General features: G+C 44.9%; 1 protein-coding gene across 1 annotated transcript in view; it reads left to right on the forward strand.

Moving 5' to 3' along the window:
- KCNN3 (potassium calcium-activated channel subfamily N member 3) overlaps positions 1–13159 on the forward strand; it is a 66468-nt gene extending 53309 nt beyond the window's left edge. The window contains exons 5-8 of the mRNA XM_075193164.1: positions 2318–2428; positions 6058–6185; positions 7114–7183; positions 7669–13159. Coding sequence (XP_075049265.1) covers positions 2318–2428; positions 6058–6185; positions 7114–7183; positions 7669–7965 — 606 coding nt within the window. The 3' untranslated portion in view covers positions 7966–13159. The remainder of the gene's footprint in view (positions 1–2317; positions 2429–6057; positions 6186–7113; positions 7184–7668) is intronic.
- The last annotated feature ends 5773 nt before the right edge of the window (positions 13160–18932 follow it).

Raw genomic sequence — 18932 nt, forward strand, 5'->3', positions numbered from 1 at the left:
CAAAGAGATATGCTTCCCTCATGCAACCATGGTTATTGGAGAATGTTTATGTCATATATCTTCAGTTCTGGTCACTTTATTGGACTGTGAGCTCATATTAGGTTGATTCTCTTAAGATAATGCCCTTTAAGCTATCCATACAAAAACTCCACGAAAGTATAAAATTACTACTCAAGTAGCATAACTGCTGCATTCTGGTATACGGGAGGTCTACCGTTTGTGAGATACTCTCCCCCGAGTTCTGCTAAATGTTCTCTTGGTCTCCCGGATAAAGCAGCAGAAGTTTGAACTTCAAGCATGCTGACGCCTTTGGTGGGGAGAGCTCTGATTGGGCAGGATCTAAGCGGATCTCTACCACACTCTCAACAAGAAACCACATGAGGTTTAATACGTTGCCGCGTTCTCCAGCAGGGAAACGACCATACGGCAGGTGCCCACACTGAGTAATTGCATCTGGCATTAGACCAGGACATCGCATTCCTGAGGTTATCCTGGCTGTGAAATGACGGGTGTTATACTGCACTATGTCTGGGTGGAGTTCTTCTTTAAGCAGAGTCTATTCTTTCCACAGTTTCCTGCTGATTTCTAAGTCTCAGCCGATTTAGAGACCACGGGTAAGATTTTGCTGGTCAAAGACGGTGAATCTTACCGCCGAGAGGGTTATCTTGTACTGGCCGATGCGAAAAACATGCTCTATCACAAGCGAAAAAACACCCATTTTTTCACCGGCAAAATGGCTCTGCACCCTTTGATAGGTGGAGTATCTGTTTTGTCACCTGGGCAGGTGGAGAAGTGTCTGATATGCAGGTGGAGGAGTATCTGAGTTGTCACTTGGGCAGGTGGAGAAGTGTCTGATATGCAGGTGGAGGAGTATCTGTGCTGTCACCTGGGCAGGTGGAGGAGTGTCTGATATGCAGGTGGAGAAGTGTCTGTGCTGTCACCTGGGCAGGTGGAGAAGTGTCTGTGTTGTCACCTGGGCAGCTGGAGCAGTATCTGTGTTGTCACCTGGGCAGGTGGAGAAGTGTCTGTGTTGTCACCTGGGCAGGTGGAGGAGTGTCAGTGTTGTCATTGGGCAGGTGGAGAAGTGTCTGTGCTGTCACCTGGGCAGGTGGAGAAGTGTCTGTTCTGTCACCTGGGCAGGTGGAGAAGTGTCTGTGCTGTCACCTGGGCAGGTGGAGAAGTGTCTGTGCTGTCACCTGGGCAGGTGGAGAAGTGTCTGTGCTGTCACCTGGGCAGGTGGAGAAGTGTCTGTGCTGTCACCTGGGCAGGTGGAGAAGTGTCTGTGCTGTCACCTGGGCAGGTGGAGAAGTGTCTGTGCTGTCACCTGGGCAGGTGGAGAAGTGTCTGTGCTGTCACCTGGGCAGGTGGAGAAGTGTCTGTGTTGTCACCTGGGCAGATGGAGAAGTGTCTGTGTTGTCACCTGGGCAGGTGGAGGAGTGTCTGTGTTATCACCTGGGCAGGTGGAGAAGTGTTTGATACGCAGCTGGAGCAGTATCTGTGTTGTCACCTGGGCAGGTGGAGAAGTGTCTGTGTTGTCACCTGGGCAGGTGAATGAGTATCTGTGTTGTCACCTGGGCAGGTGGAGGGGGATCTGTGATTTCACCTGGGCAGGTGGAGCAGTATCTGTGTTGTCACCTGGGCAGATGGAGAAGTGTCTGTGTTGTCATCTGGGCAGGTGGAGAAGTGTCTGTGTTGTCACCTGGGCAGGTGGAGAAGTGTCTGTGTTGTCACCTGGGCAGGTGGAGGAGTGTCTGTGTTGTCACCTGGGCAGGTGGAGGGGGATCTGTGATTTCACCTGGGCAGGTGGAGGGGGATCTGTGATTTCACCTGGGCAGGTGGAGAAGTGTCTAATACGCAAGTGAAGGAGAAGAGAAAAATGAAAAAGAATAACAATCTTACGTGTAAATTATAAGGATATTAGATGTCACCGTGACATATTAAAGCATGAGTCTGTAGGCGACACATTATCCCATATAATCTATAGTTGTATTGTATTCCTTATAATACACAAGGGTTCCTAATGAAAGCAGAAATGATGACTTCACTTACTATGTAAATATAATAATCCCTAAGTGCACAGATAGAGATACAATATACAGCAGATCTCCATAAATGGAGACACAGCCGGATCTCTCAGCCCCGGCAGCTGCAGAGCCGGTGGAGAACGACTCCCCCGAGACGCGAAGACCTGCTGTCTCCTTGCCGGCAAAATAGGAGGAAGTCGGAAAGTAGAAAATTTGGAGGGTTGGTGTGAGGGCAGCGAGGGGAGAAATGGTGACTACATCACTGATGTCTCATATCTGCTTGTTCCCCGCAGGGTGCTGGATGTACTGCCTTAGTGGTGGCGGTGGTCGCTCGCAAGCTGGAGCTCACCAAAGCAGAGAAGCACGTCCATAATTTCATGATGGATACACAGCTGACAAAACGGGTAAGCTGGCAATGCCAGGAAGACTAGTATGACTGCCTAGTGTAATGCCGTCTCACATGGTTTGCCTGCGGGATAGAATGTGAACATAATACAAACAGGCGTATTATGCTCCCATCGTCCGGGAGTACCAGCACTCCACCGAAACCAATACTGGTTTCCTCTCATGATTCTAAAGTTGTATTACGAATCACTGTCGAATCACCGGAAGAGAAAGTAGTAATTAAAGTGGCTCGATAGCTTATACACAGTGGAGGCAGCCATTTTATGAGCTTAGCCGATTTTATAGAGATTGCAGATTACTACTAAGCAGTGATATCACGGAGGATCTCCGATACAGGTGCAGCCTACTAAATGGCTACCTCTGCTGTGTGACTTACAAAGTACCTCAGTGAAACCTACAGAACTAAATAGGCTGCATTCTGTTGACTATTTGTTGAGCTCACAAAATGGCTGCCACCACAGGAGGTCCTTTATAAAGTGTAAAATGGCTGCTCCTCAGTCCCTCACCAGCAATGACACCACTATTACCTTAATCTCCCAAGCCCGCTGACTTGATGTCACACTTAAATCGGCCCTCGGCGTTATTCCTCACATCTAATCTCTCCCCACATCCAGTCAACTCCACCTTCTAAACATTTCCAGAGTACACCCTTTTCTTACTCAAGATGCTACCAAACTCTTATACATCTGCAACCTCTTCCTAGCCCCCCTCGCCCATCTATCCCTGCTTCAATCTATATTACTTTCCGAAACAAGACTAAACTTCCACTCTCACCACTCCACATCTGCCGCGCCGCCCTGCAAATCCATACACTGGCTCCCTGTGTCCTCCAGAATCCAATTAAAAAAAATACTCACCCTTACAAATCCCTCAACAACACCCCTGCATATATCTCAAATCTCTCCCTCCCATCCTCTTAGATCTACCTCTGATGCGCCTTGTCTCGTCTCTGGTAACCACCTCTCACTCGGAATTCCCCACCACACCCAGTCAGACGTTCTCACAGCCTTCAATCTTTAGACGCTCTCTGACCATCTTTTTACCGTACTCCCGCCTATATCACTCACATTAATGCACCCTCACAACTATCCCAATCTCCACTATGAGCTACACTCGCTCCTCTTGTTTCAGCTTGGCCCTCTTCCACCTGTAAGCTCTCTAATGAGCAGGGTCCTTCATACTCTTTATTTTGTCTGCCTTGTAAGTCCCTGTTTTATGTATGTACTGTTATCCCTACTGTACGTCGCTGCAGAACACTGTGGCAACTTACAATTCTACAATAATAATAATTTTACAAAACTTTGACTAGTTTCCCACTTAGGCCTGTAGGTTAATGAAGCAAGATGTCTGCCTCTATAGAGGAGCGGACAGAGAGAAATAGTTGGGTATAGCCATTCCTAACAGAGTACGGTGTAAGGGCACCGATGCAAAACCAAGGTGTTTATCAGTGTCCATTGGGTGGACATCGAAAATGAAGACCTAAGTAAGAAATAAGCAGCAAATGCAGTCAATGATTTTTCTGTGCTGGTACTCTCATCAGGGGTAAGCTTCAGGACTTGCTTACCCGGAAATTCAAATTAATACAAGGATAGTGCAATTTTTTCCAAAACCGTGATCCTAGACATACAATAATGAGAGTTAGTAGCTCGATGGTAATTTTAGTTTGTATCCCAGTGTCAGACGTTTGTCATGCCGTCTCGTTATACCTCAGGATGGACTGTGATCTGAATGGTTCCTGTAAAATCCTACGCACAGCACTTCATAAAAATTCTATGCGATTCAGATATATATATAAAATGACTGATGATAAAAAGAGATTTTCTGAACATATGGCCATCGTTAGTTATTAGCTCCTATACTTTAATCGGTACTTTGTCTCCCTCTGCTGGTAACAACAGATATAACAAAATTACATCTGAAGCAGAGATGGAATATAGCATTATAAGACTGTTGCTGCACTTATAATTAATTACATAAGCTCTACTCCAGTAATTATAGGTTTGCATGTAATTACCCCATATCACATATGATATGCTGGTGCCTGTGATATAATTACATGTGGTATTTTGGTGTGAATTATATAATTCAATTCAAGTTGCACCCCTCCATACATCTCTGACCTCTTCAGGAGATACACCCTGATGCGACCCCTCCATTTTGCCTGTGACATGCGCCCCTCCTCCCCTCTCATAACTACCTCTCACTCTCACCTCCAAGACTTCTTTTATGCTGCCCACCTCTTATGGAACTCCCTACCAGACTGTCCCCAAACTTCAATCTCTCTCTCAAAATCCACCTCTCTACCATAGCCTATCCTACTTGACTCTTCTCGCTCGGCACACTCTACCTGTCATATCCACCTGTGTCTCTGCCCTGCCCCGTCCCCCTAGATTGAAAGTTCATATGAGTGGGGGCTTCTCTACCCTCTATCACATGTATGTCCCAACTTGGTTTACCTCATTTGTAATTGCTATGATGACATGGAGATATGGCAAGGATGATGACATGGGGATATGGGAAGGATGATGACATGGGGATATGGGAAGGATGATGACATGGGGATATGGGAAGGATGATGACATGGGGATATGGGAAGGATGATGACATGGGGATATGGGAAGGATGATGACATGGAGATATGGGAAGGATGATGACATGGAGATATGGGAAGGATGATGACATGGAGATATGGGAAGGATGATGACATGGAGATATGGGAAGGATGATGACATGGGGATATGGGAAGGATGATGACATGGGGATATGGGAAGGATGATGACATGGGGATATGGGAAGGATGATGACATGGGGATATGGGAAGGATGATGACATGGGGATATGGGAAGGATGATAACATGGAGATATGGAAAGGATGATGACATGGAGATATGGGAAGGATGATGACATGGGGATATGGGAAGGATGATGACATGGGCATATGGGAAGGATGATGACATGGAGATATGGGAAGGATGATGACATGGAGATATGGGAAGGATGATAACATGGAGATATGGAAAGGATGATGACACGGAGATATGGGAAGGATGATAACACGGAGATATGGGAAGGATGATGACACGGAGATATGGGAAGGATGATGACACGGAGATATGGGAAGGATGATGACACGGAGATATGGGAAGGATGATGACAGGTGTATGGGAATGATGATGGCAATGGGAAAGGAAGGGGTGATGCCCTAACGTGAAGAGAATTTAGGGAAATAGAGAGAATAATGGCATGGGTAGGGAGGAAAGATAATATGGGGGATGAGAATACGGGCATACAGGAGGATGGTAACCTGGGAGATGGGCAGATGATGCCACTGGTTCAGGAGGAAGATGACGTGGGCATGAGAACATAGGGACGAGGAGAATGATATAGCTATGTGATGGTATGATGGTTGAGTATGATGTAGTAAGTTAAATTGATTCTACAATCTCAGTTCTCGATTGTAATTAAAGAATGTCGGAAGACTGACAGGTCACAAAAATGGTGGCAAGTAAAACCTACGTAAAAACAATGAAAGATTATGAAAACTTATACAGATCTGCACTAAACACATGCTTACCGCTAGTTCACCGTGGTGCTATGTGAGGCTGAGGTCTCCCTATATCTATTGCAGATAAAGAATGCAGCGGCCAATGTCCTCCGGGAAACGTGGCTAATTTACAAGCACACCAAACTACTAAAGAAGATTGACCATGCCAAAGTCCGTAAGCATCAGAGGAAGTTTCTGCAGGCCATTCATCAGTAAGTTGACTCTCATCCGTGGGCAGCTATCAGATGACCACGATTAAGTATTCAGTTGTATATTGAAGGCTTATGTGCCTTCCACTGATTCAACCAGGATCCCTGGGGATCCTGGTTGATTCAAAGCTGGGGGCGTTAGTTTTGAGTGGACTTATCCTCTAAAGTGCAAACTGTAAAGATTTAAAAGAGCCCGACATGATGGGCCAAAGTGTGAAACGCGTCTGTAAGCGAGCTGATTTTGTAAAGCTCTCTCTGACTCGCATCCAATCATGTTACCCCTCTTCAGCCTGGGGCATCCGCTTTTCCTGGTCTGTGCGATATCTGTTGGCCAAACTCGTTGAATACATCAATCTCGTTTGTTTGTTTTTTAATACAGAGGGAGAGGTAACTAATTTATCTCATCCTGGTCAACAGATTTCAATCAATCTTGGTATCAGTGGGATAAAACAAAGATGGATAGAGTTATTTGTAATAAACATGCACCACAACAAATATTGGGCACAGAATTAATGTAGGCCAGCACCCCAAGCAGTACTTACAGCAGCACCCCAGGACACCGGGCACTTCCACTGCTCAGAGAGTGAATGGGGGACCCCTTGCTATTAGTATAAAACTCTGAACGTTACGTAGACAATCCGATTGCGGGAGGTATAGCATTTTTGATTGTAGGTCCATGGTGGGGCTTAATAGGCGAGACAGATTGGGGAGAATGACCTTGAATCTGTCTGTTCATTGTTATACATTTTTAAATTCCAGGTGACAAAAGGGAAATTGCAGTGAAATGTCCCCATGTAGAGAAGCCCCTAAATTAGAACATCCTAGGGGCCTACATTAGATAAAGTCATATAATGGTTTACAGATGTTTGGTTAAGAGGAATGGATGGGTGCAATCAAGATCTTAATAATTACTAGCTTGTTTTTTCCCCAGGTTGAGAAGCGTGAAGATGGAGCAGAGAAAGCTGAGCGACCAAGCCAACACCCTGGTGGATCTCTCCAAAGTAAGTACATCTTTAGGGTATCTCGTAGAGCACTGATCTCCAACGACGAATCAGCCTTTTTTACGCCTTGGGCACCAATAGAAATGCTTAATGTGGCAATAACGTAGGTCCACTGGCATGACCACATCTGAAAGGCCATTGTGGGGTATCTGGTGACATTTGTTGCCACCTTACTTGTAATATCTCTCCCAGCTTGACACATAGAGTGGGCCCCCAATTTTGAGGATCGCCTACTCTGTGTACTAACCCTGGGTAACCCTTTTCATCCATATGTCTGTCTTAAAGCTTGATTGCAGCCCGGAAACTATTTGACATTTGTAGACACGCAACTAGGATGCAAATTATTATTGATCTTTTGAGAAATCTACTTAAGAGGATGTAGGATCCCTCTTTTACAAGAATCCCGATACACATCTTTAGCTTCTATAAAATAAATATATGTACAATTCTAGAAACGCGTTTCCTTTTCTAACACTCTCCTGCAGATGCAGAGCGTGATGTACGACCTGATCACCGAACTGAACGACCGCAGCGAGGATCTGGAGAAGCAGATAGGCAGCCTCGAGACCAAGCTGGACCAGATCACCTCCACTTTTAACACCCTTCCTGCCCTGATCGTGGACGCCCTACGACAGCAGCAGCAGCAACTCCTGTCCGTAGTCCTGGAATCCCGGGGATTGAGCGTCGCCGTTGGAACGCCGCAAACGCCTCTATCTGACAGCCCCATGGGGATAAGTTCTGCGTCCTTCCCAACACCACACACAAGCTCCAGTAGCTGCTGAGTGGGCCAAGGAAAAAAAGTTGGGGTGGTAATCCCTTGATTTTGTTTGCTCTCAGTAGGAATATTTAGGAGAAGTTGGGACTGCTGGCTCCCTGAACATCATGTAATCTCAGCTAACCTGGGGTAGCCCTTACTGTAGGAAGGCCAGCGAGCCCCACGACACGGGCTAACAGACGAAAAGCAGAACTGCTAGAAGAGTAAAACAGTATGGCGCATCCATTCATTCACTGCCAAGTAACCTGCGATGCTTAGCGGAAAGGAAAACGGGTTACAATCGTAGTTCCTCCTGCCAACAAATTCTCTGATCTTCCTGATGATGCTCGTTTTTGTTCTAACACTGCCCTCCAAACGTCCGGGCACTTCCACGGTGACGGCTAGCGCCAGTGCTGGCAGATTCAACACTCCTGAAGTCTGGGCCTGATCCTCTTCTTACAGATGTCTATATAATAAGTGCCTGCCCATTAAAAGGCCATTACTGTCACAACCAAGTGCGCCCCCTAGTGGCAAGATCCGCTCTAGACGGAACAAAGTAATTAAAGAGATGAGGTTTTTTACGGCGGTGGGGCTTGCAATTTGAAGGACAGGACGTCCTTGTGCTTTTTTTTTTAACACACTGAAATTCTGTGCTTGGCAGCCAAATGCTACACTTATATTCAATAAACTGCTGTTAAAGTCAATGGAGACGCAAAAAGGGGTAACAAATTGTACCCCACTAGCTTTGGAGGGGCGGCAAATAAATCTGTCGCTCACGGAGCAACGTTTATCTACCTGCGCCACACGTTGGGTGCACGCCACTTCTTAATGTATTTTTGCACCTAGACTCAACCAAAAAAAAAAAAAAAAATCAAAATGTAACACGTTACTAGATGCCCAAACAGGTCAAGACCACGAGCCAACGGCTAACGGTGTGATGTGGTATAAGAATCACTGTGTGTCTGCAGCTGCGGCTGTCTGCTGTAGTATGGGGACCGTCAAAAGCCTCGGAGCTGCAATTTTTCCTCCCCCACTACAAAAAACAAAACAAAAACAAAAATGCTAAAATCAATCAAAAACCTGTTTAAAACATCCTGCGCAATGTCATTTATCACCCTCCATTACGGCAGGACATGCCTGTGCTTCATTCCCATCACCGACAACAAAGTCAATGACATGTATAACTAGGCAGTCATTGCATTCCAACTACAAGATACCAGACAGCGTAACACACATTAACACTTGCATCAAACAGTATTCATTACAGCGGAGCACTCCGAAGCGCTTCTCTGCGGCAGATAAACCGCATTCCTCATTAAACGTCATGTGTCACTATGGGAGAGTTTAACACTTTCACAATGCCACGGTTTTCTGGTCCACAAACCACAACATTGTTCGAATACCTGCGTGCCAAAGCTACAGTGGACAAACTTATTTTTCTTTTTTACACTTTTAGAATGCTGCTGAATCTGCCCCCTTATTGAATGTGAACGGCACAAGGGTAAAATTACTAATACAGGGAGCAAGAAACATAGTTTAGTCAGAAAATGTTTATTCGTGGAATATGGACCCATGATACACGAAGAGGAGGCAGCCATTTTGGTGGGCGAAGTCAGCACGCGATAGGTTTCCATCACTAAGAATCGGTGAACCACAAAATGGCTGCCTCCACAGGCTAAAGCCAATGGGTACACGATAACCGTAAATAAGCAGAGTTTAAATATAAATATCATGGCTGGCCTGGCTCATTCATACACAGGTTCCTCAAGGGGTTCTGATGACCAGGGATAAAAGTGAATTTAGTTTTTCTTTATGGGAATTGAATGTAAAATCTAAAATCAAATAACTTCCTCTTAACATTTTATATTAATATTTTGCATATTAGATTACAAAACCTCTCTAGAGATCTGCAGAACATTGCTGTGTTCCATCTACCCCCTGACAGATACATAGTGATATATTCTGCAGATTATTACATTATTGACCTCTCTAGAGATCTGCAGAACATTGCCCTGTTCCATCTACCACCTAACAGATACATAGTGATATATTCTGCAGATTATTACATTACTGACCTCTCTAGTGATCTGCAGAACATTGCTCTGTTCCATCTACCCCCTGACAGATACATAGTGTTATATTCTGCAGAATATCTCAGAGAAATTCCAGTTCCGCTCTCTGGCTAAAACCACTGCTGAACATTCCCTTGGCCTCTAACCATCTTTCACCAATAAGGGCATTGATTTATTCCCGACTAGATTAAAAACCAGGTATTTTGGCTGTTATCTTCTTTTTTTTAGGGGTTGCAGGTAGAGCAGTATGTTTTCTAAAGTCATAAAAACTGAACCTCCATTAAGTGCACCTGTCACCTACCCAAAGTAGAGGCAGCCATTTTGTATGATGATGTGCTAAAATTCTCACGAATATCGGTTCAATCCACAAAATGGCTGCATTCTCAGTGATGTCACTGGCTCCTAGTGACTGGATAGGCTGCACTCTCAGTGATGTCACTGGTCCCTAGTGACTGGATAGGCTGCACTCTCAGTGATGTCACTGGTTCATAGTGACTGGATAGGCCGCACTCTCAGTGATGTCACTGGTCCCTAGTGACTGGATAGGCTGCACTCTCAGTGATGTCACTGGTCCCTAGTGACTGGATAGGCTGCACTCTCAGTGATGTCACTGGTCCCTAGTGACTGGATAGGCTGCACTCTCAGTGATGTCACTGGTCCCTAGTGACTGGATAGGCTGCACTCTCAGTGATGTCACTGGTCCCTAGTGACTGGATAGGCTGCACTCTCAGTGATGTCACTGGTTCCTAGTGACTGGATAGGCTGCACTCTCAGTGATGTCACTGGTCCCTAGTGACTGGATAGGCTGCATTCTCAGTGATGTCACTGGTCCCTAGTGACTGGATAGGCTGCACTCTCAGTGATGTCACTGGTCCCTAGTGACTGGATAGGCTGCACTCTCAGTGATGTCACTGGTTCCTAGTGACTGGATAGGCTGCACTCTCAGTGATGTCACTGGTCTCTAGTGACTGGATAGGCTGCACTCTCAGTGATGTCACTGGTTCCTAGTGACTGGATAGGCTGCACTCTCAGTGATGTCACTGGCTCCTAGTGACTGGATAGGCTGCACTCTCAGTGATGTCACTGGTTCCTAGTGACTGGATAGGCTGCACTCTCAGTGATGTCACTGGTTCCTAGTGACTGGATAGGCTGCACTCTCAGTCATGTCACTGGCTCTTAGTGACTGGATAGGCTGCACTCTCAGTGATGTCACTGGTTCCTAGTGACTGGATAGGCTGCACTCTCAGTGATGTCACTGGTTCCTAGTGACTGGATAGGCTGCACTCTCAGTCATGTCACTGGCTCTTAGTGACTGGATAGGCTGCATACCACCATATACACCCTTACTTCGTCCACTGGTTTCGGCCCATAAATTGGCTATGTGACAGGTGCACTTTATATATTTGCCTTTAAAATGTAGAAATGTAAGTATCACGTGCACTTTTAATATGATTGTGTGGAATAACTAGAGGAGAGGAGCATTGGTATTCGTTGCCGTAGTACTGTTCTCAATACACCCAAAGACTTTGGTCAGAACCAGCCGCCATGTTAAACATGGCGTACAGCTAATATCCTGCTTCCCAGATACTCTTCCGGAACACTGAAGAAAGAAAATCTGCTATTTTGAAACATAAAATCAATGAATTGCTGTAGAGTTTACAAACATCCTGTGGACATATGTTTTTTATATATATAAAGTAGGCCTTTTAGCACTGATGTGCACACTTCGCGTCTGGCCATAGCACACTCTGTGGGTCATCGCTAGCTAGGGGGGGGGGGGGCAGACTTCTAGATATTAGTGAGGAATTGTGCTGCCCTGTGGCGTTTAACGTCTATTACTGGGATCAGTCGAAGACGGGGAGTTTTGCATGTGATGCACGTGAAGACGCTGACATTTACCTGGGGGACGGAAATGACTATTTGGTATTTTGTCCATTCCTGGGTCATTTTGGGGGCATGACGGAAAAATAAGATCACCTGATATGTATGTGAAGAAGGGAAAGTACGGGGTCGGAAAAAACAATGGACCTTGTTCTTTGAAAGCTGTACTCAAATTTACCCAGACTGCCGCCAAGTGGGAGAAAAGCGTAAATGTTTCAGGCTTAAAACTAGACGCTTGCAACGTGTTGCTGAACAAGACATGGTGCCGATGGGCAGAGGTATGGTACCCTGTGCTCCCCCTCTCAGTACCTAGATAACGCCACTGTGATGTCTGCCTCTCTCCTCGCGGATTGGATGGAGTAGAGAAAGGAGAGGTTAGTGGTTAGTATAATTGCCCTTAAGGTATTGCTTTAAAAAACACCCCGAATAAAATTCTGTGCTGCGTCGGACAGGGGGGTGCAGCCGATAAGTGCCCGTCAATCCCAGTCACGCTCTATCCAAAAGCCCCCACACTCCCCCCCCATTGAGTTCACTAAAGAGCAGAGAGGAGTCCTCTACTTATATCACGCTCGGAAAAGGCATCCGCTCTGCTCTTTGGAAAGCAATATTTTTTGGGGGGCAGTTGGATTGTGGGCGGGGTACCGTGACTGCCCGGGCCACCCCACACAAACTGCGCTCACATTATTGACTTCTGTCGAAGTTGTGCACGAAGCCTAGGGGAGGTTCCGCACTTTCAACCTCCCCCCAGGCAGCATCGACTTTTGCCAAAGCCGCGTACGTTGGCTCACCGTAGGTTTACCAAATTGGGAGTTGGAAGGTCAACTCCCTCCTCTCCTAGTTCAACAATAGCTGTAGGTTCACCGCCGGCTTTTTATTTCTGCTTTAATCCTCCAATTTCTCGGCCCACATCGATGGCCAAATCCGAGGTAACGAAACAGCGGAATGTTCGGACTGATCCCGAAGACGTCGCTGTGTAGAAAAACCGCCATATCCGTCTTGCAGAATGTAGAAAGTCCTCATGTGTCAACATCACTCCCCTCAACCCCAGACCTATGTGTCCAAGGCAACGCATTAATCTCCTTTTTATTTTACTAAATATGTATCTTCCTCCAACGTATTTTTTTATATTTTATAAAAGATATCCTTAATCGAGCAAGCTATTTTTTAAATCTTTCTATATAGAATGCTAGTGTGGTGCCCTGAGATGTTATGGGGCAGCCACTCTTATCCATGGTAAATAAAGTATAATACATTTGCTATGAAATACAACGGGGCCTTGGAATATTTCTTTTGTCAGTGCATGTGTGTCTGTGTGTCATTTCCAGATCTGCCTGCAGGTGAAGGCGTTTGACATTAAAAGGACCACTAAACCGCCAAATATGAAAGGTAGATACACTGATCTCTGCCCATTCTTATGCTCCCACGTCTTTAGTGTCTACATTGGATGTGATGCAGGTCAAAAAAGCTGAGACTGCAGTCATTTGAGCTGCTGTGACATCATCAGCGTGTCATTCCGACAATCTAAACTGTGCATTTCTGCAAAGCCTGCAGTGAAACTCTAGTTTTTTTCATGTATGTTATACAGCTCACAATATACAGACTCTCATATATATGAATGTAAAATGTTGACTTTACTTTAAGAATCAAAATGGCTGCCTACCTGAGCAAAATTATGAGATACTGCTACTTTTTAAATATTGTATAAACTGAAGAAACAGTAATGTGAAAATTCAGTCACCAATAGTAACCACGCTTGGACTTTCACGTGTTAGTGTCTGGCTTGGGAGTGAAGCCAACAGGCTGAGGTCTACTGTGCTAATCATATCCAAATAACAGACGACCCCTTTTTTATTTCTCTTGCGCTGCATTACGTTATTTTCGACTGTCCACAGCCCCGCGTAGAGGTAGTGGTGCGATTTTACGCACTAGGACTAGACCACACGTTATAATGGTTCAGTGTGTGGGCAGTTGAACATGGCTGCCTAAACTAACAAAAACAAGATGGCCGAAGAGTAGTTCAAAATGGCTGCCTGACCTGAATAAACCTAACGAGGCAACGACGGAGGCTCTCTAATAATATGAGCCAATTTTCCTGCATCAACCGTTAAATATTCCATCTTTGTGTTTCCACTGAAATTACTGGCAACGCAAATGGCCCTATCAGCTAATACTGTGATTGGGGGAGAGACTTAATCAATCAGCATTAATGCAGCTACATAATTAACTAAAAAAAAAAACACTAATATTTTCAACAAGGACGAGAGACTGTCAATAGCATAGTTATAAAGTAATCATTCGATAGTAAACCTTCATAATAAACAAATTATTTCTTGGCTTCAAAGTATAATCTTCAGCGCAATTCAGTCGTAAGTAATAGTTAAACATGTCCCTAAAACATTATACCCCCATAGACCCTCCCGTCAAATACAAATAGACATAAAATAATAAAACTCAAGAGAGACACTACTAAACTTAGAGAGTACCACGCCTAGGATTTAAGAAAGGGAAAAGGATATACTCAATTAACCCCGGTAGTTGCCAATTTATTCAGCTCTAGGGTTTAATTAATATCTAATGAATTAATCTGGCGTATCCAGTAAACGTCTCGTCAACTTAATTGCCTAAAATCTTTCAACTCCCCTTTCGGATTTCTGAATATGTTCCAGACCATAACAATTCGGATTTCCATTAAGGGCGGCAGTAAAGTGTCTAGAGGCACTACGTAAAGGGAGCTTATTTAAAATATTGCGTCTACGTTCATTAATTCTCCTTTTCAAAAGACTAGTTATCCTACCAATATACTATAACGAGCAGCTGTATTGCAGCATATATAATCCGTTAACGAAACTCTGGGTAGGAATCTTTTTGCTGTTATGTCAATTATTTTGTGCTGTTAACGAACATATTTACAGGTGATTCGGTTGAGCTTGGCCCATCGAAAACGCCCATCTTGGCGCACTTGGCAACCAATTCAAGTTACCCTGAATCTTTAGGAAATGATTTCTATCTTTAAATCTTAAAAAACGAGAAGCCCCATTAGTAACACAAGCTGAGTCAGCGAATTTCGCATTTTTCTCAGTAATTTTTAGGTTGAAACGTAAGAAGGTTGGAGCTGTCTATCTTTGTAACTGCGTTCGTGGTCTTAGTGAGATGATCTTTAGGGTAACTTCTTTCCTTTAAAAGACGCCATCAATTCACTAACTTGTTGCTCAAAAATAACAACAGAGGCACATTTGGTATATTCAACTTCCACTATTTATAAAGAGCAATATTGTACTGAAGAAAATTATTGGTGTCAACTTGTACGTGTTTCTTCTGCCCGATTCTTGCCATGCTATCGGCATATCGGGTGCTCCACGGCTCATGAACATCCGATCCTGGTTGCCCCTTCCAAGAAAGAGCGACACATCCGAAGTATCCAAAATATGCTACCACAATCCATGCCCCCCTGACCGAGTGTACATTACAATCCCAGGTGCCCTCTTCCACACGAATATTAACCCACTCGATGCAAATTCCAACAGGGTGGGTTTGGTTCCGCGTACCAAGTTCCTTGGTCCCAGGTTGGCACTCCAATATCCAGTCTTAAGTTCTTTTTCTTGGTCTAGTTTCAGCTTGGAAGACCTCTACAAACCTGGCTCTACTGCAAGGTATCCTACTTTCCGAACCTGCGAGGACGTTGCAGCTTGTCTCCCTTTTTGTGTCCCAAAAGTTACTCTACCCCCGTAGAAGTGGCAATTAGCCGACCAGAGCCTGACTGTGGGTATGGTCTATGCGAGCAGCCTTTGCCACAGTAACAGCTTGTGTGACACTCATTCAAGGTCAGTTTTCCGTTACCGTGTCGTTGCTTTCTCAAGATTGCCGATTCCCGGTGGGAATGTCTCCTGCTCTTTTCCTCCTGGCCGTTATGTGTAGGACTTAGATAGCAGCCGAAACGACTCCCTCCATCGGATTCTCCGGAACATCCACTGGGAAGCAATATAATTCTAGGGTCTTATAAACGCCTTTGTTTCCCACCATGAGTCATGAACAAATTATGTTGCTGTTACATACCTGTTCTTCATGCTCTTCTAGGGAATTAAATAAAAATGGATATCATTATTATTATTATCGTTTATTTATAAGGCGCCACAAGGTTTCCGCAGCGCCGTACACAATACAAACAATGGACAGTACAGGGAATAACAGTACAATACAATAAACGAGTAGTACCAAGACTTCAGAGGCTCCAGGCAAGGCAAGTGTATGGAGGTTGGAGCAGAAGAGAAGGTAGCGAGACAGGAGGGAGGAGGTCCCTGCTCATACGAGCTTACATCCTATAGGGAGGGTAGACAGACGACAGGCACAGAGGATGTCGGAGGAGGGGAGCAAGCGCTCCCCTCTACTGAGAAGTGGAGTGAGGAGAGTGAGCATGGAGAGAGGGTTAGGTGGAAGGCTGATAGGCACTGCGGAAGAGATGAGTTTTGAGTGCCCGTTTGAAGGAGCACAGGTTAGGGGACAAACGGATGGACCGTGGGAGGTCATTCCAGTGCAGCGGGGCAGCTCGGGAGAAGTCTTGAATTCTGGAGTGGGATGAGGTGATCAGAGTGGAGGAGAGGCGACGGTCATTGGCTGAACGCAGGGGCCGGGCGGGAGTGTGGATGGAGAGGAGATTGGAAATGTAAGGGGCAGTGGAGTGGGAGATAGCCTTGTATGTGAGGGTAAGAAGTTTAAAAAGGATTCTGTAAGGGAAGGGGAGCCAGTGTAGGGCAAGGCAGAGGGGGGAGGCAGAAGAGGAGCGGTGAGAAAGGAAGATAAGCCTCGCAGCCGCATTGAGTATAGAACGAAGGGGGGCGAGGTGAGAGCGGGGAAGGTTCGGTGAGGAGAAGGTTACAGTAGTCCAGCTGGGAAATGATAAGCGCGTGGATAATAGTTTTGGATGCTTCAGTTAAACTGGATGCATCCAGTTAAATCAACAACAAAGTGGTCTATTAAATCCTTTACAATGATATTCATGAAAATTTTAAAAGTCTAAGGGTCATTGCACAGTCTGACATGGCATATCCGGATATTGATAACGTCCAAATCTGGTTCCATTCATCACCAGGTCCGATGCAAATCAATCATATGCACCTTGTAAAATTAATTTAGCGAAGATTTTCCCTGTGTGAAGTCTCTCCAGCAATTCTGAGATAAGTGGAAGAGGAAAATGGTTCTTAATTATAATTTGAATGGGTAGGTAATGTCTCTAGTAATAAATTCAATGGGCAACCATGCAGCCAATCAGATGGTCGTTTGTCCGCAACTTTTTATCTCAAACGTCAGAGAGGATATGGTTCTGGATTCCCACTTAATAGATGTCTTTAGTGCACCCATCCAAGGTATCCTCAAAATGATAGTAAACTGAGGGGACTAAATAAGCAAAAAGTTAAGAGTCTTATAGTTGTTTGGTGCAATCACTATATTCCGAGGCTGTTTCATGGATAACCGACGCTGATCTAAAAGGTGAACCATCCACCGTTTACGTTAATACTGGTTTCGCTTTTTTCTCGGAATTCAATTTGCGTATTCCGAACAACTGTAATGTCAATAAAAATTGCCACTTGTGCCGGAAACCACCACAGCTGAAGCGGATGATCAGGAATTGAATTGGAAACCGAGATACGTGAGCCATATTTCCCTTATTCTTTTCAGTTGCTGTTTCGGAAGAACAGCCAGGGATAATTGCATTCAATCGCTGAGGCGTAAAGGACATCAGGATTGTGATTGGATAAGTCGGCCTTTAGCAGAGGTGTCCACCGTCATACGAGGTCTTCTGAGACAATTTGACATAAAAGGGGGCCTTGATTACAGTGGGATGCATTTAGTGCTCTGAACATACACTCAAAAAAGATGTCGGGAAATAAAACTACTAATAAACAAGAGGAGATCGTTTGGTTTAGGAAAACTCTGGGTCAGGGAGATCATTTGGCTTATGATATCTCTGATTAAAGTAAGTTGTGAGAGATTAGTCTAGTTAAACAGAGAAATAATTGTGTTTTCTTGCGTGACCAAAAGCGGGAGCGTTAGCGGTGAGCTGGGAGAACCACATGCTATGTTTGTATGACAGGTTGGGCAAGAACAAAATCGGCTGACTTGGTTGTAGAGGCCAACTTTACAAGCCAACGTCCCTCTAATTGCCACTGATCATTGCGTATGGAAAGTTTTGCACATTTAATTAATAATAGCACAACTACTCCAATGGTTTCCGCTAAATAAGATGTTGAGGCGCTCCCATTAATTAACCCCTCAGAGGTACATAATACATGCTAACTGCATGAGGGTCATAGGAACACAAGAGATAAGTAAAAAAATAGACATGCCGACGTCCTACGGCTCGATCAAGATTAATGGAGACTTGTCGGAGTCAGTTGTAATGGGTAACGGCACTAGGCAGGGGTGCCCACTCTCACCACTCATTTTTGTGTTGTGCATGGAGGCTTTGGCGAGAGCTATCAGGGCCAACCCAAATATCTCAGGTCTGCAGGTTGGTGAGAAGGAACATAAACTTGCGTTATTTGCAGACGATCTTTTAGCCATTATTACCAATCCAATTGTCTCTTTACCTAATCTGGTCAAAGAATTTCAAAAGTTTGGCGTCCTATCTAATTTTAAAATTAACTATAGTAAATCTGTAGCTTTGAATATCAAGACCCCGACCTCAGTGGTGGAGGGGCTAAAACTGGCCTCCCTTTCATTTGGCACCCCTCCCAATTAAAATATCTAGGGGTGATACTTGCTAGTGACCTCTCATGCCTTTATGACCTCAATTTCAGGCCACTTCTGGGCAGGCTCAGGGCGGATTTGAGGGAGTGGCAGAGTAACAACTTTACTTGATGGGTGGGGTTAACATAATCAAAATGAATGTACTTCCCCGTCTTCTATATCTCATTCAGACTTTACCGATCCACGTTCCGGACTCTTGGTTCCAGGGTATTCAGCGAATGGTGCGTGACTTTGTATGATGTGGGAGACGTCCCAGATTTAAGCACGAGATATTATTTAGACGCATACATCTAGGAGA

The sequence above is a fragment of the Mixophyes fleayi genome, chromosome 12, assembly GCF_038048845.1.
Source record: "Mixophyes fleayi isolate aMixFle1 chromosome 12, aMixFle1.hap1, whole genome shotgun sequence".
NCBI classification, from domain to species: Eukaryota; Metazoa; Chordata; class Amphibia; order Anura; family Limnodynastidae; genus Mixophyes; species Mixophyes fleayi.